General features: G+C 41.6%; 1 protein-coding gene across 1 annotated transcript in view; it reads right to left on the bottom strand.

The window, feature by feature from the left end:
- USF3 (upstream transcription factor family member 3) overlaps window positions 1–25,168 on the bottom strand; it is a 69,843-nt gene that overhangs the window by 31,356 nt on the left and 13,319 nt on the right. Inside the window, exons 2-3 of the mRNA XM_026657409.2 lie at window positions 7,876–7,996; window positions 5,076–5,140 (exon numbers count right to left, since the gene is read on the bottom strand). Of these exons, the coding sequence (XP_026513194.1) occupies window positions 5,076–5,122 (47 nt within the window). The 5' untranslated portion in view covers window positions 5,123–5,140; window positions 7,876–7,996. The remainder of the gene's footprint in view (window positions 1–5,075; window positions 5,141–7,875; window positions 7,997–25,168) is intronic.

Here is a 25,168-nt window from a genome sequence, read left to right as displayed (position 1 = left end):
TCAACACTCACTTTTATTCAGCAGCAGGCTGTGGCCTAGCTTAAAGCAGGCCAAAGCCTCAATTCAGGAAAGCACTTAAGCATGTGTTTAAACACCCTTCCTGAATAAGGACTCCTTCCTGAATCGAAGACCTAACACAAGAAAAACTTGTCCCATATCCTTTGCCACCAAATAAATAAATTTTCTGTTGGGAAAGTGAAAATGAATGCTTAATTGCAGATCTTACTCAAATCTCATTGTTGAGATGATCCCATCAGCTAATCCAGTGCCTTTTCCTGGTCCCACTGAAATCAGCAGAAGGACAACACAAGACCTGATCCTCGAGGATGCTGTCTTTCAGGTGACACACAAAACTGATGACCTGGTGAAATTCCATCTTGGGGAATTACATTCTCAGGCCTGCCAAATGTTGTATCTTATGTGACACTCACACATTTAGCAGATCGGTCATGTCTTCTCCCACAGCTGATAAAATGCTATGCACTTGAGAAACTCACACTGTTCCCCAGCCCCCCTCCCAAAACCTTGTAGCCTACGGAATGTGCACTTAATCTTTCCCCCAAATCCTCTGCACTACTCTTTTCTTGATCACTGGGGACAACACCACCATCCTGCTTGTCACGGACTCCCATAATCTGGATGTCATCTTCAACTTGGAACTCTCGCTAGGTCCTTACATCCAGGCTATGTCTAAGTCTTGCAGATTATTTCTGCATAACATCTCTATCCATCCACACAGCTAAAACTTTCATCCAGGCTCTCAGCTCAGTTACTGCAATATTCTTCTCTGACTTTGACAAATGCAATCTTGCCCTGCTCATATCCATTAGAATGCTGCTGCAAAGACACGTTTCCTAACCCATCTCTTTGACCATGTCACCCCTCTCTTTGCGTCTCTCTTCTCTATTGTGTCAAACATAAGCTACTTGTCTTCACTTTCAAGCCTCTTCTCGACCTTCAGGGTAGGGATAGCTCAGTGGTTTGAGCATTGGCCTAAACCCAGGGTTGTGAGTTCAATCCTCGAGGGGGACGTTTAGGGATCTGGGGCAAAAATCTGTCTAGGGATTGGCCCTGCTCTGAGCAGGGGGTTGGACTAGATGACCTCCTGAGGTCCCTTCCAACCCTGATATTCTATGATTCTATCGCCACCCCACCTATCATCTCTCATTCAAATATCAAAAGGACAATGCCTGTCTCCACTGCTCGCTTGTTAAACAAGTACTTTCCTGCTTTCTCCCATGCTGTCCCTCAGGTTTGGGAGGAGCTCCCTGAAACATCTGCAAAACTAAGTCATTATTCTCCTTAAAACATTCCTTTGCCATGATGCCTACAAAAAACTTGACAACAATTAGGCTGCTGGTACACTCTCTCATTGTTTCTTTGTACTCCCCCATCAGTCTGCCTGCAGCCATCTGTTCTTTCTTGTATTATACTTAGATTGTAAGCTCATTGGGGCAGAAATGGTCTTGTTTTCTGTGTTTGTACAGTGCTTAGCACAATGGGGTCATGGTATGTGTCTGGGGCTCCTAGGTGCTACAATAATATAAGTAAATAATAATAATGAAACACTAGGAAACCACAATCTCTAGTCCCACCTTTCTCCAGTGGCTGCTCTTAATATTTCTATGCATTTCAAAACCTAAATTATGAACCACAAGGCGAAGCAATTGTCATTCACGCATTTCATGGATAAGATAGCAGAGAGGTTGTACATGGTAATTTCAGCCACAGCAGGGAATGAACCCAGGCAACTAATATGTTGGGCCTGAATCTGATTTGTTTTGCCACAATGCCTTTTAGAATGACTGTGCCAAATTATGTGCTTCAATATGCTGCCTCTACCACATCCTGACCACATTCTGCTTCCAAGAGCCAGGAACAGAACGCATGAATACCCAGCATTGTAGCACTGTCTCAAGTGGAAGAGGCTTGTGTTGTGGATCTGAGGGTCCTGGGTTCAAAGCCTTCTCTTAGGGAAAAAATAGTGTATAGTTATGTGATTAAAAACTGTGGGTAACATTTTCAAAAGCATCCACATGACTTAAGTGCCCTAAATACTATTGACTTTTAATGGACTTTCAAAGCACATTTGAAAATTTTATCTTGTATTCCAAAGCATCATAATTGAAGTGATACAGCTAACCTGAATTCTGGAATTTCCTAGCTTTTCAATGCTGACTTTGCAACCTTAATTTTACCTTCTACCATAATTTCTTTTAAATGTGTTATATATATATATATATACACACACACACACACACCTCTTAAGCTAGTGTGAGGAACCTAGAATAATCACAATTGTTGAAATGATATTAGAGGTGAATGTGGATAATGCATTAATAGTTATTTTATTACTGTATTATTATTTGTATTTTTATTAATGGCAGCTGTCCCTTCAAGAACAAAATAGAGCAGTCATACAGTGTGTTTGATGTAGACAAAGTAGTATGTGGGAGATTTTGCCTGTGACCCCAGAGAGTGGGAGATCGTGCATGTGCAAGCTCCAAAGAGATCAGAATTTGATTTAATAAACTTTTCTCTCCAAAAAATAAGCCTCATTCTTGAAGGTTAGCACTTACTGGGGGACTGGATACCTCAGTGTATTGCTAAGGAACTACAGAGCCTTTCAACAGTTTGAAACCAGCCTAGCTTAGCAGTAATTAAAAGTTGTTTCCATCTAATAGATATTTAGTGGCCCCCTATGTGAGTCTGATGGGTCTTAATTCCACATCAAAACCCACCATCACATATTGCACTAATTGGCAGACCTAGACTAGAAACCAAGAATTGTATGGGCCACAGAGTCTGAATTACCCCTATTATCTCTAGAGGAAGCTACCGCTAGACCAGGATTGGGGCATACTTAGCAGGGTAGTATATGTGAGAAAGAGAAGGTCACTCATCCTGTGCAGAAACTGAGGTCCTTTGAACTGTGTCCCCCGATGGCTGCTCCACTGTAGGTGCAGCAGTGTCCCCTATGCCTGGGATCAAAGATCTTTGGTAGCAGTACCCATTGGACCACATATGCGCTTCTACCCATCTCGCGCCGCGAACGGGATCAACATATAGTGCTGTGCAGTCCAACCGCTCTCAGTTCCTTCTTGACTGCAGAGCTTATCTTTCAGCTCCAAAGCAGAGGAGAGGAGGGCGAGTAGTGGAGCACCCTTAGGGACACACATCTCAAAGAACATCAATTACTGCACTGGGTGAGTAACCCTCTCTTTTTCTTCTGATGTCCCTATGGGTGCTCCACTATAGACGACTGTAAAGCAGTGCCCCTAGTTGGAAGGCTTGGGCTTCGGAGAGGCATTTAGTGCAGATGACAGGACAACGTGTCCTAGCAGGCCAGCTGATGCTGAGTAGTAATTGCGCAGTGACGGCTAAAAGTGTCTGTGGAGGCCCAGGTGGCCGCTTTGCAAATGTCAATAATTGGGATATTGTTGAGAAAGGCAATCGAGTCGGAGAGAGAGTGAGTAGAATGTGCTCAAGTTCCAGAAGGAGACTGTTGATTGTGTAGTTGGTTGAAAAGGTGTATACATTGGGAGATCTGCTTGGAAAGGCATTGTTTGGATATGGCCTTTCTATCTTTCGACCATTGACAGGAATAAGCGTGGCTATTGTGTGAAAGATTTAGTTCTATCCAGGTAAAAAGCTAATGCTTGCCTGACATCCAAGGTGTGTAACGTCGCCTCCTGTTGGCTGCTATGTGATTTGGGAAAACGCAGGGAAGGTGGATAGGTTGATTTAAATGGAAGGAGGTTGGTACCTTGGGTAAGAATTTTGGATGTAGACGTAAGGTGACCTTGTCTTTATGAAAAGCTGTGTACTGGGTGTATGTCATGAGAGTGCCAATTTCTCCTACCTGTCGAGCCGATCTGATGGTGATGAGAAATGCTGTTTTCATGGATAGATGAATATAAGAGCATGTTGCCATGGGCTCGAACAGTGGTCTGGTGAGGCAGCGCTAGATGAGGCCAGGGTCCCAAACTGGGGTGGGATCTCGTATGTGAGGGTAAAGGTTTTGGAGACCTTTAAATAATCTCTTCATGAGTGGGTGGGTGAAGACAGAGTGGCTGTCTATATTGGGATGGAATGTTGTGATGGAGGCTATGTGTACACGAATGGAACTTGTGGATAACCCTGATTTTTTAAGATCCAAAATATAGTCCAGAACGAGTAAAAGAATATTCATCGCCATGACGTGATTGGTGGTGCACCAGGATCAGAACCTTGTCCATTTTTGGAGGTAAGTGCGTCGAGTCGTGTCATGTGTACTATTTAAGCGGACCTCTTTTACTGCCTCTGAACAGGTCACCTCTGAATCCTGAAACCATGGAGGACTCATGCCTTCAGATATAGGGGATGTGGATTGGGATGGAGCATTTGACCCGCATCCTGAGAGAGGAGGCACAGAGCTGGTCACAGAGTAATCAGAGGACATACTCACCATCATGTGAAGGAGGTATACCAAATTGGACATAGCCATGTTGGAGCTATAAGAATGACTTGGGCTCGGTCCCCCTGTATCTTCTGAAGCACTCTGAACAAGAGAGGAATGGTTGGGATGGCGTAGAGTAGTGGGGCATCCCACATAATGAGGAACACATCTCACAGGCACCTGAGGGCGTAGGCCTGCTCTTGAGCAGAATTGAGGGCATTTGACATTCTCCTGTATGGCAAAGAGATCTATGGTTGGGAATCCCCAGCAGCTGAATATGTGGTGTAGGGTTTTTGTATCTAGCTCCCACTTGTCATCTTGGAAGAATCTCCTCCTCAATGAGTCTGCCAAGGTGTTCTGGTGTCCGGGGGGGAGCACATGTGCAGTCCAAAGGACAATGCTACCAAAGATCTCCAATCCCAGGTGCAGGGGGTGCTGCTGCACCTACAGTGGAGTAGCCATAGGGACATCACTCAAAGAAGATTTTGCCTGTCTGCTGCCCTGTAGATAATCAGAGGACTTAACTTAGGTTGCCAAGGTATGTTTTCCTTGGACAGATGGCCTAGCAGTACAGCAGAGGCTCTACAGAGTTTTCAGCTGACCAACACGTTCCAGTCAATTGGCCACAGATACTTACCGGTGCTGTTTCTTCATAGGAGTCTCATTCTCTGTCATCTCTGGCATGGTTTCAGAGAGAAGGGCCTGAAGACGAATGGGCAAAAGAATTAGCAAATACAGACCTCCCCAGAACTCTACTAGCTCAAGAAAGTGTCAGCTCAATCTTTAAGGTTTCAACTATAAGTGCAAGATCTATTTGAATGAGCCAAGAAGTCCAGCACCTTAATTTAGCATATCTTTAGTCAAGAGCACATCAAAAGAGTAAGTGCAGTCCCTGTAGTGCACTGTTGCTATATGCGTTGAACAAATTTCCATTCCCTGAGGAGTGTGGCTTAAAAAAAAAAAAAAAAAAAGAAGTAGTATTCCCATCTGTTCAGAGAAGCAACTAGGAAAATTACACCAGTTGGTTGCTGGGGGCAAGGGTGTGTGTGTGTTTTGAATTCTTCATGAGATTCTCACAGAAGATATGATGAAACTGGACAGTCTTTCATTCTAATATGTGTACAGTTCCCAGTTTGAATAAAGCGAATAATAATTGCTGAGCAAAGTAACAAACTAGATTGAAAATATTTTATTAAATAAAAAGTATATCAGTGGCAATGTGGTTTTTCTTGTCAGCTCTTGTTTTTGTACAGATGATATATAAAAGCACTTTATCGCTGTTTCTTGGTTTAGTCTACTAACCAAGTATCAGACTCCTTTTGGGCATTACTGTGGCAAATATACAGAGCTGAGCCCTGGTATAATTAGACCAAAAAAACCAAACAAACCCTATATTAGTATACAGTTAAGGTTGCTTCAAGTAGTATACCATGTTCTCAAAAACATCAAAGTCAGTAAAAACAAAGTTAAAATATGACTACATTTCCCGATGCACAACATGACTTTACAAATAACCTTTCCAAAGATTGAATACAAGCTGTGCAGTTTGTACTAAGACCATTAAAAATGTTAAGATGACATGATAGCATGGTTACGTGAATTTGAAGATGAAGTTATGCCAACAATGGCTATTTTATTTATATACATTATGTACAATCTTTAAAATCTTTCCTCTCCATAATGGCATAAATATGTGTATGTGTGTGTGTGAGCGGGTGCGCGCCATTACGGAGAGGAAAGATTTTAGAGATTGTACATAATGTGGAATGTGCTATACATGACAGCAGGAAGATTGTTTCTTACAGAATTTTTTGTAACATTCTTTATTCTAAAAAAAATGTTTTATGTATGTTTCTGTGTTTGTATGCAGGGATGTTTCCACTGATCTGTAAATGAAGTGGAGATGTCAAAATGTATTCAAAACTACATTATTAATTAATTAATGTTGACATTAATTAAAATAATTCTTAGCTATCAGTTAGCTTCCAGTACCTAGTCTCTATTTACATTCAATTCTAAAAAAAAACAGGATAGGGGATTTCCCCAGGCCTCTGTTCACCCACTTTAAACCCTACCCAAGAGTCTTTGTTGCAATAACATTCTCTCTGAAAAAAACAAAAAGAACTCCCTTTCAGGGATTTTCTATGCACAAACTGGAACCAATATAACCATTTGTAGTTAAGTCAATTTTTTACTGACTTACATCAAAATTTGGGACTCAATCTGAAATAAGAGTGTCTACATGCAGACTTGCACCGAAATAACCAAAAGGTGTGGCTTACAACCAGTTTAGTTATTTTGATTACAGGTTCTGCAAAAACAAGCCCTTAGTTAGCTTGAAGGATCAATATGAAGAAATGTAATACACACATGCTAACATGCAGGAAAACAGCACTCTGCTCCATACAGTGAGAGAGTTGTGTGGTGAGCATTTGCGGATTCAACAGCAGTAAATCTTCTTTGTCCCCTCCAAAAGAACCAACACAAACCCAACTGTCTACTCTCAGAATCACAGCTGCAGAATCAGTCAGTTTCATGATCTCAATAGGACTTTTCAAAATTCCTTGACCATGAAAAAAATTACTGTGCAAGGATTCTGGGTGACCTGGGTGTTAAAAACAATCAAATACAATAATGGGCCACACCGTGTTGCCCCTTGATATATACTATTGAAGGTGGGCTCAACCATCTTCACAGCATTGTTCCCCCTGAACCAGATGAAGTACAGACCCCTGAACTCTCTACACAGTTCAGGAGTCTGCACTTGGAGAAGGGCAGAGTCTCGGCAGGAGGAGTGAATAGGTTGTAATGTGCAAACACATTTAAATTAATTTCAACAATTTTTAAAGTTAAGACACTCTTCTGAAGTTTCTGTATCTCAATGAACACTTGGTTAGAGCATGGAAACCCATAAAGTGAAACAAACTAGATGATAAAGTGAAACACCAAACAGGTATGCACTGACCAAGTAGAGGGACATGCAAAAAAGTCAACTGAAAAAATACTGAAAAGTCAACTACATTTATTTAAATCATTTCACTTAAAATAAGAAAAACAACCTTTTAACTGTATCTTTTTATCTTGTCATTTTCTTGGTAGGTGAAAATCCTTTACCTGCTGCACGATGGCCCCAAATGAGCAAAATACTTAAGCAGATGAACAGTCCCTCTGCTTCAGAATTTGGCACATGCTTAAATACCTTGCTGACCTCTATCCCTATATTTGGTTACTTTACACCCTTTTGTTGGGCTTCATCCCCTTTTTTATATTAGTCAAAAAATTGGCCTCTAAAGGAGAAAGGAGTATGCTACAAAAGGGTATTTGAGATGGATTTAGAAAGCAATGTGTGAATCCCAGAACACAGTATCTCATATTATCAACTGGGTATGGTATCCAGTAGATCTTTGGGTTGTGCTAACATCCTTTCACCCACCAACCTGTAGCGGGAATTCTTCACATGAATTCTCAGACTCCTCCCAGCTTCACCTCACATCAGTTTCTGATCCAGACACATCAGGTTCCACTGGCAGACTTCTTATGCTTAACTTTTTTTGGTTACTATATAGGAGAAAAAAAAAGTTATATTAAATTTGGACAGCAGGCAATGTTTTAAGTTCCTGTAACTTGACCCTGATGATACTGGTGTTACAAGTAAGAAGATTGCATAGTCTAAAAGTCAACCATCTAAAGAGTGCCAAAGTTTAAAACTGTATATATGAGAAAATTGAGGGAAGGCATACAGAGGTACTGTAAAAAAAAATCTGAAGTGGGTTTTTTTACCCACGAAGGCTAATGCCCAAATAAATCTGTTAGTCTTTAAGGTGCCACCGGACTCCTCGTTGTTTTTGTGGATACAGACTAACATGGCTACCGCTCTGATACAGAGGCACTGTATTTACTGCACACAGAAATGAAGTTTGGACTCTAAGCCTCTTATGTCCTAAATAGTTGATTGAACAAGAGACCTATGCTTATCAAGACAACCAAGAAAAATATATTCTAGCTCTGAAAGTTGTACATCTCTAACATCCTTTCCCTGAGCATGAGATGGATACAGGGAATATCACCATCCTGTGGAGGAAAAAACAAAAACAAAACTGAGATCATGTCTAGTTGGATCCAATTAGATCCAATTCTGCAAAATTCCATACACCTTCAACTCCTCAGTCAGACTTGATGGTGCTCAGAGCTTCATAAAGTTGCACCCTTAAATCACCTCTAAATCAAGTTTCCAGTGTCATCATATCCCAATTGGTATTATACATTACCCAACTCCAGCCCATCCAAAAGACTTTCCTATCCCAAATATCTGAGCATGTTGCACCCTCTTTGAATTCCTCCTCTGGCTTCCTCTTCTCCATTCATTGTATGATTTCTTCTTGTCACAAGAGTCTTCTTGAGAACATTCTGCCCATAATTTGAGAAGAATCCACCCAGTTTTAAAATTCTTCCACAGAAGCTGAAAAATGTTTTATTTATATAAACACCTGTGGCTGGCCCATGTGAGATGACTCTGGCTTGTGGGGCTTGGACTGCAGGGCTATAAAATTGCAGTGTAGACAATTGGGCTCAGGCTGAAGCCAAGGCTCAGCTCCAAGACCCTACCTTTCACAGGATCCTATAGCTTAGGCTCCAGTCCAAGCCTGAACATCTACGCAGCAATTTTATAGCCCTGCAGTCCAAGCCCTGTGAGCCCAAGTCAGCTGCAGATGGGCTAGCTGCAGATGTTTTATTGCAGTGTAGACATATATTAGAGTAAGAGTTTGGAAGTCTGAGGATATTTCCCTAATGTTAATGTTTTTTCTGAGGCCTGGTCTACACTACAAACTTAGGTCGGCATAAGCTACGTTAACTCAATCTAATAATGTATATGTCTAGACAACAGAGAGTCCCTTCTGCCGACCTAAGTGGCTGTAAAGTTGCTTTCTGTACTCCACCTCCATGACAGGCATAGCACTTGATTCGACATCCACAGGTCGACATGAGGATAGTGTAACCACTGCGTTGTGCAATTCGAATGAATTGGTCTCCAGGAGGTATCTCACAATGCTCCACTGTGACCGCTCTGGAGAGCACTTTCAACTCCACTGCACGTTAGTGAGGTACACAGGAGGTGAACAGTCGTTCTGGTGCTGCCCCACAGACACGCCACTTTTATGAGGAGCTGCATGCGATTCTCGGCGGCGATGCCACCACTACCACAAAATGCTCTGTGGATACTTCCCAGGAGCCCTGGGTGTCCTCAAACAAGGAGGAGAAGGAGAAGAATGTGAGGCAGGCAAGGAGAGGATCCATTCTCCCAGAGAGCCAAGAACTGTTTTAACCCTTGAGCCCATCCCTTCACAGGACCAGTTGGCAGCGGAGCGTGATGCAGGGGAAGGCACTTCTGGCGAGCACACATTTCCAATCAAACTGTAGGGGTTACATGCTATTATTTTTTATGTTTAATCTGAACAAAAAAGTAGGTGTCATGGGTATCAGTGGCCACTGCAGCTACGCAGAGGGTGCTCTCCGAAAAAGACTGTTTACGTGCATCTCCATGGAGATCTCTAGGAAGCTTTCATGGAGGTACTCTGCAATCCTTTACAGAAGGTTTCTGGGAAGGGCTGCCTTATTTCATCCACCATGGTAGGACACTGTCCCGCGCCACTCCAGTATTAACTCTGCTGGCATCATTGCAGCACACAGCATTGCAGCTTAAGGACCAGGTCTGTACATGCTTGAGCATCTGCTCCCCTGTTGCCTGTTACCCTCAGGAGAGTGATATCGCATAGGATCGCCTACTGAAAACGGGGGAAGTTTTGAATGCTAGCCCTTAAACCGCAAACAATTCAACAAGTAATCCGCCCCGTTTGGTGAAATCCGGGTCACACGACCACACTTTCCCAAACGTGCCGTGGTTGTAGTTGGAAGAGATCACCGTGTATTGCAAGCAGAATGGGGGGGGGGGGGGGGGGGTGGCGGCTTCCTGTTTGTCTCCCTCCCCCCCAAACCCAGTGCTGTTTTTGTAAAATACAAACTATTTGGGGGGCTTTACACTGGTGCCTGTCCTCAAGGACTATCCACGTTGCTAGGGGAAAGGGGGCTTTTCTCAAGTTCCAACTTGTGATCCCAAGGATGTCTTCACAAAAACAGCAGCACAAGACCTCTTGCCCATGCCTCATGGCCTTACTCACCATGGCTAGAGCAGCAAACCGACTCTTGCAACAGCCAGCAGTTGTGATTACGTTGTGGCCTGCACGGAAGTGTATTGAGGGGTGTTGGTTTTTTTTAATAAAAAGAATTAACCTTGCCAGAAACATTGTCAATGCTACTCTTGTGCTTTGTATTCCTTGCAGCTGAAACCTTGTCCATCGGCACATCCTCCAGACCGGGCCAGAGACTTTCCCAGATTAGAAGGCAGAAAAAGGAGACTCAGGAGGACATGATCAATGAGTTAATGCACGCCTTCAAGAGTGACAAGACAGAGCTCAGAGCATGGATGATGACACTGTCTGAGAACATGGACACAACACTAGGGGAGGGTACAAGGAGCAGAAGACGCCCATTCCCACACCTTTGATTGTTATTGCAGTGCATCTGTAAGCAAGTTTTCCTTGTTTCTCCCCCCACAGTTTTATCAGCCCTTTTGCTCCAGGTTATCTTACTTTTCTTTGCTATCTCTGTGTGTTGGTGTGCATAATAAAACTTCACAGATTGAGGAGAAAAGGCTCTTTATTCATTCAACACACAGTGATTAGTGGGGGTGGAGTTTACAGGGAAGAAAATGCACTGGAGGGGACAGTTTGGTAAGGTACAACACCAGTAAGTCTCACGTTACTCTGGCTCATTGCTGAAACTTGTTTTCAAAGCCTCACAGAGATGCAGAGCCCCCCGATGTGCTCTTCTTATTGCCCTGGAGTCTGGCTGCTCAAAACTGGCTGCTAGACGATCTGCCTCAAACCCCCACCCCCCGAAACTTTTCTCCCTCTGTTTCACAGATATTATGCAGCACGCAGCAGGCAGCAATAACAATGGGGTATTGCTTTCATTGACATCTAACCTAGTAAGCAAACAACGCCAGCCACCTTTTAAACATCCAAAGGCACATTCCACCACCATTCTGCACTTGCTCAGCCTATGGTTGAGCTGGTCCTTACTGCTGTCCAGGCTGCCTGTGTATGGCTTCATGAGCCATGGGAGCAAGGGATAGGCTGGGTCTCCGAGGATCACGATTGGCATTTCAACATCACCAATGGTTATTTTGCAGTCTGGAAAGAGTCCCTGCTTGCATCTTTCCTAAAGATGCGTACGTCATACACTTTTCCCAACCATCTCACATTGATGTAGGTGAAATGATGCTGGTGATCCACCAGAGCTCGCAACACCATTGAGAAGTACTCCTTTTGGTTTATGTACTCTTTGGCAAAGTGGTCTGGTGCCACAATAGGGATATGTGTTCTGTCTATCGCCCCACCGCAGTTAGGGAATCCCATCATGCAAAACCATCCACTATGTCCTGCACGTTACCCAGAGTCACTACCCTTCTTAGCAGAAGTCTGTTGATAGCCCTATAAACTTGGATCACAACAGATCCCATGGTAGATTTACCCACTCCACATTGATGCCCCACTGACCAGTAGAAGTCTGCATTGGAAGTTTCCACCGAGCTATCACCTCTCGCTTTTCCACTATTAGAGCAGCTCTCATTTTAGTATTGCTGCGCTTCAGGGCTGGGGAAAGCTCTTCACACAGTTCCTGGAGAGTGGCCTTACACATTTGAAAGTTCTGCAGCCACTGCTCATCATCCCATAGTTGCATAATGATGCGGTCCCACCAGTCAATGCTTGTTTCCCAGGCCCAAAAACGGCACTCAACCATGTCAAGGTGATGCATGACGGTCACCAGCAACTGCGAATTGCTCCACTCTAGGTCTTCCAGCAGGGCTGCTTGCGTGGCATCACATTGTTCCATGCAGCAGCTCCTGTATTGGCTGTGTAAATACTGCAGGATAAGGCGCAAGGTGTTTGTAATGCTCACAACAACAGTGTACAGCTGAGCGGGGTCCATGCTTATCGTGATATGGCGTCTGCATGGGTAACCCAGGCTTACGAAAAAAGGCACAAAAAAGACTTGGTTTGTTTGATGCTGATTTCAGGGAGGGAGGGAGGTAAGTGCATCATGGGAGGCTAACGCCATTTCCCATAACCATCTGCACCAACATTTTGGTCCCATAAGGCACTGCAAGCCCAACCCAAAATTCCACTCCATTATGTGCACTGTGGGATGGCTACCCACAGTGCAGTGCTCCATGCGTCGATACAATCTCTGCTAGTAAGGATGCACTCTGCCGACACAATGAGCGTAGTGTGAACATGCAAGATCGACTTGCTTAAATCAGAGGCTTGATGTCAACTTACATCAAATCGACTTAACTTTGTAGTGTAAACATGGCCTAAGTTTTGCATTCCCTACTTTGGAACTGTCTATTCCCATGACTATTTCTTGAGAGAACTTAATCTCTCTCAGTACAATTACATTTTGAAAACATTTAAATACTTTCTATTAAGAATTCTGTGGTTGAGTCCATATTAAAGGGATGGTATCACAACCTGTTATTAAGGTTGCCCCACACTTCCAAATATAAGACACTGCTTTCAGTTGCTTACAACTCTGAAAAACCTAAACTGTTTGGGCTGAAATTTTCCATGCCGGATGTCTGCCTCAGGCTCACATTTTCTGGAAAATTTTCAGCCAAAATGGTTCAGCCATGTCAGAGAACAAGGCTAGGAAAAATATCTATTGTTTTGTTGTTTAAAGAAATTCTTGAGACTTTTTTTGAACAGCTCCAACACCTCCATGCTTTGAAGCAGGGACTTGAAATTTCACATGGGATTGGCCTTTGTGTCAGGGATGCCATCTTCAAAAATCTGTACATATCTAGCCAAGTTATAAGCTTTTGAAAAATGGCAGCTCACACGTGCTCTTTAGAGACTTCTATTTTAACTTTTAAAAACTCTGAAGACTCCATCCTCACTAAGCATGCTCGATCCCTTCACAGCTTCTGTGCTTCGTCAGATGGTGCCTGTGCCATACTCCACAGAGCGAGTGATCGTTCCAGCCCAGGCCTACAGGGGCTCAGAAGAACTTTCCCTGTAATAACTGCTCCAGGGCAGGGTGGAGCCAAGCACTGGAACTGAGAACAGGGAGCCTGTCTCTCCTATGCTCTCAATGACCCATCCCCTCCCCCAACCCCAGCTGGCAGCTAAGCTGCCTGAAGGAAGAAGCCATCAGATTTGAACGCATAAGGGAGGGAAAGGAGTAGATTGAGACAAGGAGTCTGATGAGACAGGGACCGGAGTGCTGGTGGGTGAAATGTCCCACCCCCATTATTATTTCTTTTCATTTTGTCTGGCAGATAAGTTATTCAGGGTATCAATGTCTTAAATTCTACTGGGAAGATGGGGTACTGTTGTGCAAGAATGTTAGTGGATGCCATCAAACATTTCTTTCATCTTTAGAGGATTATGTGACTGAAGTTGCTTGGACTACTAACCAGATGCCAGGGGATCCATGTATCCCCCATTTTCCAATTCGTGTTTCAATTTTCACAAAAATAAACAGAGTTCTACCAACTGATATGTATAACATTCCCCTAAATTTTGAAATTGATTGGATGTGGTGTTCAAAAGTCTTCTGTTGCATCCAAACAGAAAAATGATATCAAGTTTAACACAGGATTTTGCAAGCTTGGCCAATGATTAAAAGTATGTGTAAGTTTATATTTCTTATTCTCCAATTTAAATCTTCCCGTACTCATCCAAAACCCAATTTTTTTCACATCCGAATTTGTTCTGAGGGTTACCATAGAATTATCTGTTTAAGGTGAGAGTTTTTAAAGGCCTGCAAGAATTAAGCACAGGGTTGTCAATTTTGGTTGGACGTATTCCTGGAGGCATCACATGACAATCTTTAATCAGATTAATTTTTAATTCCTGGAGACTCCAGAACAATCCTGGAAGGCTGGCAACCCTAAACAAGCAACATTCCCGACACCCTCCACCCCCTCAATATTTCCAAAGTGTTTTTATTTGTAGCACATAGAAAAAGTAAGACACAAGGCAGCCACTTAACACGTATCGCACACCATCTTCCTAAACAATTCATATGAAGTTCATGCCAGATTTTGGCTTCCTCCTGGAATTTTTGCAGAACAGGGAAGTTAATCTTATAAAGTGTGTCTACTGTGTCAGTTATACATAACCCTAAGTGTTTTATTTTTGTAGAGGCCAATGAGAAATTACAGCAAGTTTTGATTTTCACTGTAGTTTCTTGCTTGATAGGCAATAACACTGTATTTTGCCTCATGTCTTACAACCCAAGACATGACTAAGGCTAGCAAGTCCCTGGAGAGGTACAAGTACTGAAGATAAGGGTTATGTAAGATATAATAAAATGCCATCTGCACAGATGGTGTTTTTGTTCTATGGTTTTAGTTTTGGGTCCTGTAACATTTATAGTAAGACCAGACAGCTGCTTTGTAACTAGAGCAAATAAAAGTATTGAACTTGGACATTCTCATTTTGCTCCCCTTTCAAGGGATTCACTTACTAGAATACCAGCTTTCTGAGTTCAGTATAAGGCATTCACTTGTTTTGTAAAGATGGACATTTTGTGCAAATCAAGCTATTAAAAATGGTCACTCAACTCAGCTCAGCGCCTTCTCTGCATCAACAGATAAAAAGAACAAATTCCTGTTTCTTCAACTGATTGAATGGATGCAATTCAACATACATCATAGGCTGGCTTTATAGCCATCCAGCCCTGGGGTTTTCTAAAGCTTTAAGGTGTTCATTCATAGCCCTTTAAATCTTGGCTCTAGATATTGGATCTTCTAATTTAATTGAATAATCTTCTGCTAGAAATGACAGAGGTGGTTTTTACATGATATGGTGGAGGGGGGTAAATATTAATTTTGCCAACACTGTAGGACTGTGATGTATAAATAGGGTATTAGTCCTGAAAAGATGATTTAACTGATCTAAAGTCTCTCATTCCCCCCTTCCTGTTTTGACAAATTACCTTCTTATGAGCTCTCCTTCTCAGACAAAAATCCAGAATGTTATCACTGTCTCACTCTATCATAATAAGGTTATTGTAGCTAGCTTTATTTTATATAACTTTTCACTCAATAATATAATAAATTATCCCTTTAAATTTTATATGTGCTCTGTACTGCTTTTGATTTAGCATATCTTTGTGAAGAGCTTCCAATTTTACAAAATAATTCTTTCCGTTTGTTTTTTCTTTAAATTATTAGCTATATCAAACAATCTTCCTCAGATTACTGCTTAAGCTGTTTCACAAGGAGCAGCATCACTTGTATCTTCCACATAATTCTTTTTTATATATTTGAGTGCATCTTTTTTAAAATATTGTGATATTCCGGTTCTATAATAGAATATCATATCATTGTAATGGCTAGGAGAGCTACTCATGAACCAGGACTCTCACTGTGCTAGGTACTGTACAAAGAAAAGAAAAAGACTATCATTTAATGTCCAGCACTTGCCTTATTTTTCCTCCTTTACATTCTGTAAAATATCCCAAACAGGAGCATGATCTGTTACAATAATACTGCTGATACCAACTTCACACATCTTAGATTACCTTAACCATTGCAGACTGTGAACAATTTCAGAGCACGAGCACTGATTACTCAAACAAAAGGTCAAGTTTTCTCTTGTAGATGTAGCTCTCTCTACATATTCACTAATTACATTATAGTGATTGCTTTTGAGTCTTTTATTAACATGTTCCCCTCACTCAATGTACTTTTTGTTGTTGTTGTTAAAGCAGACTATCTTTAGGTGTGGAATCTAACTAAAATCCGCTATCGTAAATGAAATACTTTCGAAATGCACGACGAGATTCAGCTATATGTTAACTATGTTGCACTTTTTTAAATTGGGTGTACACAGATTTAAAAAGGGAAATGTCTAGGTCATCAACAGTTGACTAAGGTAAGTAAGTATGTTTCTATACTCACTATCGGATAAGACCTGCATTACTTGAACTGGTAAGGAAAGAAGCCCCTTTTGGTATTTTCCCCTCTTATAAAAAAAGAGAAGACACAGATTTCCAGTCTAACCTTTTTTCAGCCCAGTTTATGGTCCTCTGGGAAGATGAGTTTCTTGTATACTTGCAGTATCTGGATGCAATTTTAAAAAAAAGATAGCTGGGTATCTTTTTTTCCCCTGCCCCTTTCCTGGATTATTAGATAGATTAACATTCAATTAGACTATTGCATAAATCCTGTTTGTCTGCATTATGTGGTAGAATCTGGAAGAGGTAAAGTTTTCCTTATTTCCCAAAACCTTTAAGAGGAAAAAAACCTCCATTAACAAGATTTAACAACATTTTAAATGGGCATGCCTACACTTAAACCTCTTCAGGGTCCCAGCTGCAGTGTAGAAACTACCTATACCAATGGGAGGAGTTCTCCTGTGAGGGAAGATAACCCACCTGCCTGAGAGGTGGTAGCTAGGTCAACAAAAGAACTCTTCCATCAACCTGGCACTGTCTACATCAGAGATTAGGTTGGCATAGGGATTTTTCACACCCCTGAGAGATGAAGCTATGCCGATACAAGTAGAGCAGCCCTTAGATATTGATACAATTAGATATTGAAAATCACTTTTTCCTTTCTCATAACAGTTGCTTTATTTAAATAAAGAATGTTTTAAAATATTGTAACAAAAAAATGTACACAGCTGTAGTAGCTAGATGTTGTATAAAAATATTTTAAAGTAAGAAAATAAAGGAGACACTGGTGCTTTTAAGAGCTCATTTGTGCTCTTCTCATCTAGCTTCTGTTAACGGAGATCACACAGTTGCTTAAATCCATCTTGATTTTCCACAAGCTGCAGAAATGTCATCAATTCCTCCAGATTATTAAAGAGTTTAAATTGATTCCAACAAAAGGCATGATACCATATCTTTTTGTCTGAGGGAAAAATTTTCTCCTTTTATAATTAAAGTTTTCTTCCCTGGCTAATTTTAAGATTATTTTGGAAGTATGAAGAATTTTATTATTGCTCTTGGTGGTTTGATCATGTGATTTCAAAAAGGCGCTGTAGTGGGTTCATTCATCTAAAAAAAATAAAAATAATGGTGTCATATTTGCTTAAATTATGAAAAAGCAACTTCACTCCTTCCTCTTCTTCAGGAAGACCCACTGTTCTTACAATAGCTCTTGTTCTATCCTCTAAGCTACCTAAATTTTCCTAGATCCTAGCAACTTCAGTTGAGTTTTACAGATTTAAGCTTGGGGTGAAGCTTCTCCCCATTCAGTGTTCAACATCTGAAAATCTTGTGGAAACCACCCATACTAGCTACGATATCGACATTTTAATGAAGAAGAGAAGTCATTTTGCTCAGTAGGAAATATATTGCCTTTCTGAATTTTTTTTTAGAATTTTGTGTTTTGCAGAGTTTGGAAAGACAAGGAGGGGTCAATTCCCCATCACAGCTGTCTAGTCAATCTTGATAAAAATCAGGAATTTATCTTTATTTTTCCTTACTTCCCTGAGTTCTTAAAATTTGCCATATTTATATTGATGACCCAGTGAACCCTAGTAATGCATTCTTAGTCCCATTCAGCAGAGTGATCAGCCCTCTGCTACCTTGGGTGACAGTTTGTGTCACAGCCTCCAGGATCATCAATTGAATGACGGGGATAGGTGAAAACTCCGGCGAGGACAAAAATTTGTGAAAGATTGCTTCTCCACCTCTCACTTTTATAATAGATGATTAACAGCATCTCTCACTGCAGGCTAATGGAAAAAATATATAGCTGGGAGAAACCCCACCCCCCCAAAGAACTGATGAAAAATCTTCCCTATTTATATAGCTTTTAAAAATAATTTCGCAATACATTAAGTCAGTCAATCAAGCTGAGAATAATTATACTAAATGACTATTTTTGAAGTGACAGATTCCAAAGCCACAAGGGACCATTGTGATCATCTAGTCTGACCTCCTGTATAACACAGCCCATAGGACTTTCCCAAAATAATTCCTAGCATAGATCTTTTAGAAAAACATCCAATCTTGTTTTAAAAATTGTCAGTGATGGAGAATCCACCACTACCACTGGTAAATTGTTCCAAAAATCTGAAGGTACATAACAAAGTACACCTACCAAAAGTTGCTGAGCAATGCAACACCAACATTAAGCAAGCTGGAAAATCCAGACTTCAATCTAGACATGGCATAAAATTTTCAAAAGCATTGAAGTGACTTAGGAGCCCAAGTTAGTTTTTGTCTAACGCTGCATATATGTTAAGCCTTGTTCACACTGCAATGTTTTAAACAATTTAATGGCAAGTGAAATGGTTTTCAGTACATATATGATTTTCATCAGCAGACAACAAAGCAGAAGTCTGTAGAGAGTAAGCTCACAAGATCTGCAATTTGCACCTGTGCATAGCTGAGGAAACTGGTAAATTTCTAGGTCAGTAGTGGTCTTCTCTAGGATGGCTTTTCACTGTTGTGTCTGAAATGAGTTTGATTGTTCCAGTTGAGTCTGGAGTGGTCAGATGCTCCCATCACTAATGGTGACAAGGAAATGACGGTTTAAAAATTGAGTTTGTGGGTTTATTTATTTATTTATTTAGCTTCTTCATGATGGATAATGTGATAGATTAACTTTCACTGTCTCTTATTGGATCATCATTTACACCAACTCTCTAGTTATAGAATTTTCCAGATTACATACTGCAAGCGTTTTGAGAAAGACCCTTTTCAGCCCTCTTTATACACAATTAGGAAACAAAAAAGTGCAGGGACAGGATAACTTTTTTAAAATAATGAAAATCAGCATCTTTGGTAACAGCAGCAAAGGTGCCAAGCATGGACAAGGTTCCCCAGTATTCACAGTCAATGTTTATCTGAATCTCTAGAGATGATCATTCCATGAAGTGGTTTAGGTGAGGATTTCCAAACTTTTTAAAGCTTATGCTTCCCTTCAGAAAATGAAGTCAATTAATCCTTCACCTTCAACTCCATATATGTTAAATGCCTACTCACAATGTTAATTAAAATTAACAAATATTTTAAAATATGTCCTTACATTTTTATTTTAAGGAATGATACTCAATTAGAGGTTAGGAAAGGTCAGAATTTCTTATTGGAAAAGATATTATTTAACACTGAAATAGAACACTTTCAAGTTTACAATAGCAGCAATAACTATAAAAAAAAAAATCGCTAGTAGGTAGCAACATTTAGATGGTGTGACAAAGTTCCTCCTCTATCTTGGTGGGTCCTGCGCTTATTGGCGGATTTTCTTGCCTCAGAGATTCACCATGTGCGTTGGGGAACAGCCCAGAGACCTTCCCCTCTGGAAGAACCCACAGTCCAGGTCAATTGGGAGGTTTGGGGGGAACCCGGGCCCGCCCTCTACTCCGGGTTCCAGCCCAGGGCCCTGTGGACTGCAGCTGTCTATAGTGCCTCCTGTAACAGCTGCATGACAGCTACAACTCCCTGGGCTACTTCCCCATGGCCTCCTCCAAACACCTTCCTTATTCTCACCTCAGGACCTTCCTCCTGATGTCTGATAACACTTGTGCTCCTCAGTCCTCCAGCAGCACACCCTCTCACTCTCAGCTCCTTGCGCCTCTTGCTCCCAGCTCCTCACACTCCCACCACAAACTGAAGTGAGCGCCTTTTAAAACCCAGGTGCCCTGATTAGCCTGCCTTAATTGATTCTAGCAGCTTCTTCTTAATTGGCTCCAGGTGTCCTAATTAGCCTGCCTGCCTTAACTGGTTCTAGCAGGTTCCTGATTACTCTAGTGCAACCCCTGCTCTGATCACTCAGGGAATAGAAAACTACTCATCCAGTGACCAGTATATTTGCCCTCTACCAGACTCCTGTACCCCACTGGTCTGGGTCTGTCTCAATGGGTAATGTATTAAGCAACCCTCTTGTGAAGCTTCAATCCAGGTTGCTGCATGGGTGCAGCAGATGGCAGAAAGGAATCGCCTCCTCACCACAGCTTGCAGGCATGCACCAAAGTGATGGATATTTATTTGGTAAATTGTTTGAATCTTCATAATATGATATCCTCTCCTTTTCTTACAAGCTTTGATCAACTGTGAAATACTGTCCTTGGCTTCTGAGTTTGCACTCACTGAAATAAATGGTGGAGTTGACCTCAGAGCTATTATTTCAGACTCTAAAAACTCAGAGACCTGGTCTACAAAACAGTTTTGTACCAGAGACATGTCTGTATTGGTTACACACTGGTCACATTTGGAAGGTTCTCTTCCCAACTGCAACAGCTGGACATTTAGACCTTTTTCCCTTTAAGTTTTGCTGGCATAGTTATGTCAGTGAAAAAGCCACACTGCTAACAAATAAAGCTATGCCACTAAAACTCCTAGTGTAGAGGCAGTTATTCTGGCAAAAAAAGGGTCCTTTGGAAGTATAGCTTATTTAGTCTAGAGAACTGTCAAATAAAGATATACAGAAAAAAGAATTCTTGTTAGTGAGAATTTAACTTCCAATTTTTAAAGGATGCCTTTTTGCCTCTAACTGCTTTTTTTGCTCCACCATTTACCACCATGTTGACAATTTTTTGGTCCGCTTACTTTAAAAAAAAAGTTATTTAGGGATTACATTTAGTTTGAGCTTCTATTATGGGATTTTAAATAGTTTCCATGCAGCTTGCACACATTTCACCCTTGTGGCTATTCCTTTTAATTTCTGTTTAACTAGCTTCTTCACAAGAGTTGCCTCTCTTCCCTTGTGGGTTCCAGGACAGGCTGCTCTAAGAAGCAGTCATTTACGGTGTGTATAAATTTTATTTATGAATCCATTACTCACTGAGAATAACTGAATTGACCCATTATTACTGTGTGTAATTTCTGCCTTTGTGAAACGTTCAGGAAGATTAGAAAAGCTACAATTACCAGCATGTTGACGGTCAGGTAGTTAGTAGCATATTCCTACTACTATACACTTATTGTTCAAGCATGGAATTTCTATTGCTAGAGACTATAGTATAGTTTGAGTTAAGATTTTTATTTTGATTCTAGATTTTCACCTATGGTGCCACTCACCCACTAGCACTTCTACCCAGGACAGGAGTAAGGCTACTTCTCTAAACAGCACAGAAGGTTTAATGCTTTACACACACACACACACACACACACACACACACGCTCCAACCCTCTCTATCTGCTGGAAATAGAGGCATACTCTTTATAGTCCATAACATGAGACAAGTTATATTCTGTGTGCCAGGGAGTCTGATATATGTACTGATGATCAGTTTCTCAGGGCCCAATATCAGGTCGCTGTTTAATATTAAAGAAGATCTGCACCAAGATCTTTATACAGCGATTTGCTGCAATCGCTGGCTGGAAACAAAGCAAGAATGGTGCAGGGTATCCACATAAGAGATGAACTAACTCAGGAGCTAAGGCCAGATATCTTATTTTAAATAAGGTGTGCTAATCTTGTCTCTCCTGAAATAAAAAGACTGTCTTGGACAATAACTTAGATGCTGGAGTTTTGTGAGGGCTGTAATTGGCCCTTCCACTTGTTTGTTTAAAATCATGTTTCTGAAGATTTTTAAGGGACAGCTGCTGGGCCCTGATAAATAATACCAATGAGAGTAGACGTGTATCCCTATCACTTGAAAGGAGGAATGATGTGGCATTTGTGAACACCATGTAGAAATGCAGAGTCCAAAACGGGAGTAACTCTACTGGAAATGCTTCTTCTTGTAGCAGAAGCTAAAGTATCTCTAGGTGACTCTATAGTCATATCTTCACTAGATCTCTAGAAGGTTTATTTTCACATTCTAAAGTTTTGGGAAGATAATACCGTAATGATAGATTTCTGTATTTCCATCTGAATACCAATCTCCTTATGGACTTGAGACCCAAGATCTAAAACAGACTGCGTGATACAGTTTCTCTTTGTGAATCCATAGAATCTTGTGCCCTGTCCAAAATAGCCGGCTCTCCACAGAACTGGTTGCATCCACTGCAGCATGTGGAAGATAAACTATTGCACTCTTCATCTTCTGACGCTATGAAGAGTCTTGATGATGTGTTGGTTTATTTCAATATACTTTTGGGAAAGGATAAACTTGTACCTGGGACAATGAGCGAGTTCTATTGAACTTCCTTCCCTGATTATCTCAAGCACCCATTTTCCAAGGCGGTTTACTCCCAGATGAGGGCTCATGCTGAAGCACCTTCCCCAGAGGGACAGGGAAATCTGTCCAGACTTGGAATGCGAATGCGAATACGAATACAAACACACACACACACACACACACTTTGGGCTTGGATGGCTTGCCAGAGAATCCCAGCAAGAGGATGCCTTTGCTGTCTCTCCTGAATGTGTAGTCTCTAGGCTAGAACCTGGAGAAGCCATGGCTTCAAATGAAACACCTGCTGAGATAAGGTAGTTTGAAGAGTCTCTCACTAAAAGGAAGGAGGAAATTCTCATCTTGTCTAAAACCTTAAGCTTCAGCAACTGCTCTATGTCTATGCTCTCCAAAGAGCTTACCCTTCCAAATTTTTAGTTACCAGTTTAGCCTGCAATTCCAATTTCTTCTAGTGGCACCATAGTTGCCTGAAGGACACACCTTTGTAGTTTTGAAAGTACAGCAAATCAAAGATGAAGCTTCGGTCCTGAAAAAGCTGAAAGGGAACTAAGTTTATAGTCAATTTTACATACATAGGGTTTTTAGGGCACAATCCCAATGACCTCCTAGTTGAGCACATACCTTCACAATGGGAAAATGAAGCCAAAACTTTCAAAGCTGAGGCTGCTGTATCCAAGTTTAGCTTAAGTGATGATCTTATTCTCCTGTCTGTAGGTCTGGCTAGAATGGTTCCTGAGCTGGTAAGACTACGTCCTTTACTAAGGAGATTACAGCAGGCTTAACTTTAAATAGAGTAAGGAAGACCATTTAGTCCCTGGGTACAAAAAGATCTTGGTAAGAAATTCTCATTGCACCTTAAATCACACCTACATAAACCATGTAAGGAACAATTACCAAGTTTTGTTGTTTCACCTTCTAAAAACATAAGTACCTCCTATAAAGTTAGGCCCACATTTATACTTGGTTCTGAGAGGCTTAATTGAGAGTCTGAGATATCTCAAAGTCCCAGTATTAGAGATTTCTCCTACTCTTTAGATAGGTTTGCCAACTTTCTAATAGCACAAAACCGAACACACCTGCCCTTCCCCTTCCCAGAGGCCCTGCCCACACCCCACCTGTTCTCCAAGGTCCCGCCTCCTGCTCACTCCATCCTACCTCCCTCTGTCACTTGCTCTCCCCCACTCACTTTCACCAGGCTGGGGCGCCACCGACTGGACTTTTAACGGACCGGTTGGCAGTGCTGACTGGAGCTGCCAGGATCCATTTTCGACCAGGAGTTCCGGTCGAAAACCAGACACCTGGCAATTCTATCTTTAGAGGATCTAGAGGGGAGACTTTTTTCATAAGAGCGTTTAAAACTTTGTGCTATCCCTTAAAAGCCAATTGTGAGCAATATCTTTCATCAGTCCATGTGCTGAGCCCCTGAGAGAGGGCTTGTGAGGGGGAAAATGCAGTACAAGGGAGATTGAAAAGACAGTCTGCAGGCATGTAACTTGCATGTTTCCTTAAGGAAGATAGTAGCCACTTTGTGACCTTCTATGGGACCCTCAGAGGCTAGACGGGAAGAGGAGGTAGGTTCATCTCTCACAGAAGGCGATCTAAATCACTTTATCCTAAACTCCCTGCTGCTGGGTCCAGGCTGAGTGGGGACAGATCACACACAATGAGTGAGCCAGAGCTATTGGAGATAAATGACTCATTGGTATCAGAAAGGTCACTGGACCTAATACCTTCCATAGCAGCTGAGGCCTTGCAGGTAAAATATCTGTGCGAAGAGGAGATGTTTGCAGTCTTCTCAGCCATCTCCACATGGACCTTGCTTACGTGCTGGCTGGGAACAGGAATTTCTTCCTCCTTCTTGCTATGCAGGTGACCTTTCCTCCCCAGCAGATTTAGGAGGTTTTCCTATGTATGCTACAAACAGTGGGAATAGCAGTCCCATGTTTAAGGTGAGGCAGGGGTCTTGAAAAAAATTAATCCTAGTTCCATGCTACTGATTCTGGCCTAGTCTTAGTGAAAGGAGCTTCCATGAGACCTACTCAGCAGTCTCAGCTTGGACACTACCAACATGTGGCCAGGAGCTGGAGTTGCTGCAGCCTGCTGTCTCTGCCATTTCTTTCATTTGAAGGTTCTGTTCTCTAAATCCTCCTCAAAAAGCCATTAAAAAAAAAAGTTTAGTTGTTTTGAGGAGAAAAAAACCTCAAAGCCAATGAAGAAACTTGAGATTATTAGTTAAAAAAAAAAAAAAAAAAAAAGCCAACCAACCAAACAAAAACCACCTGTGAAAGCTCTGCACAGGCTGTCATGTGTGCTGCCTGGAGGCAGAGATCTCTGGAAAGTTGTTCCTGCGGGGCAGTCCTAAGCCCAGACTCAGAGCAAAGATCTGGTCTGCCTCCAGCTGCCATGGAGGACTTCCCACTATGAAGACTGTCTGACATGGAGAGGACTGAGAACAGAGATCTCTGTATATGCCCCAAACCATGTGAAAGAGGAGAAGGAGGACATCTGTCTTTTGTTACTCCAACATTCTGCTGCACACTAAACTTTTTCTAGTTGATTAACCCCA

This window comes from Terrapene carolina, unplaced genomic scaffold (assembly GCF_002925995.2).
Source record: "Terrapene carolina triunguis isolate 2854851 unplaced genomic scaffold, T_m_triunguis-2.0 Scaffold242, whole genome shotgun sequence".
Taxonomy (NCBI): domain Eukaryota; kingdom Metazoa; phylum Chordata; order Testudines; family Emydidae; genus Terrapene; species Terrapene triunguis.
This window is presented reverse-complemented; position numbering and strand designations above follow the sequence as displayed.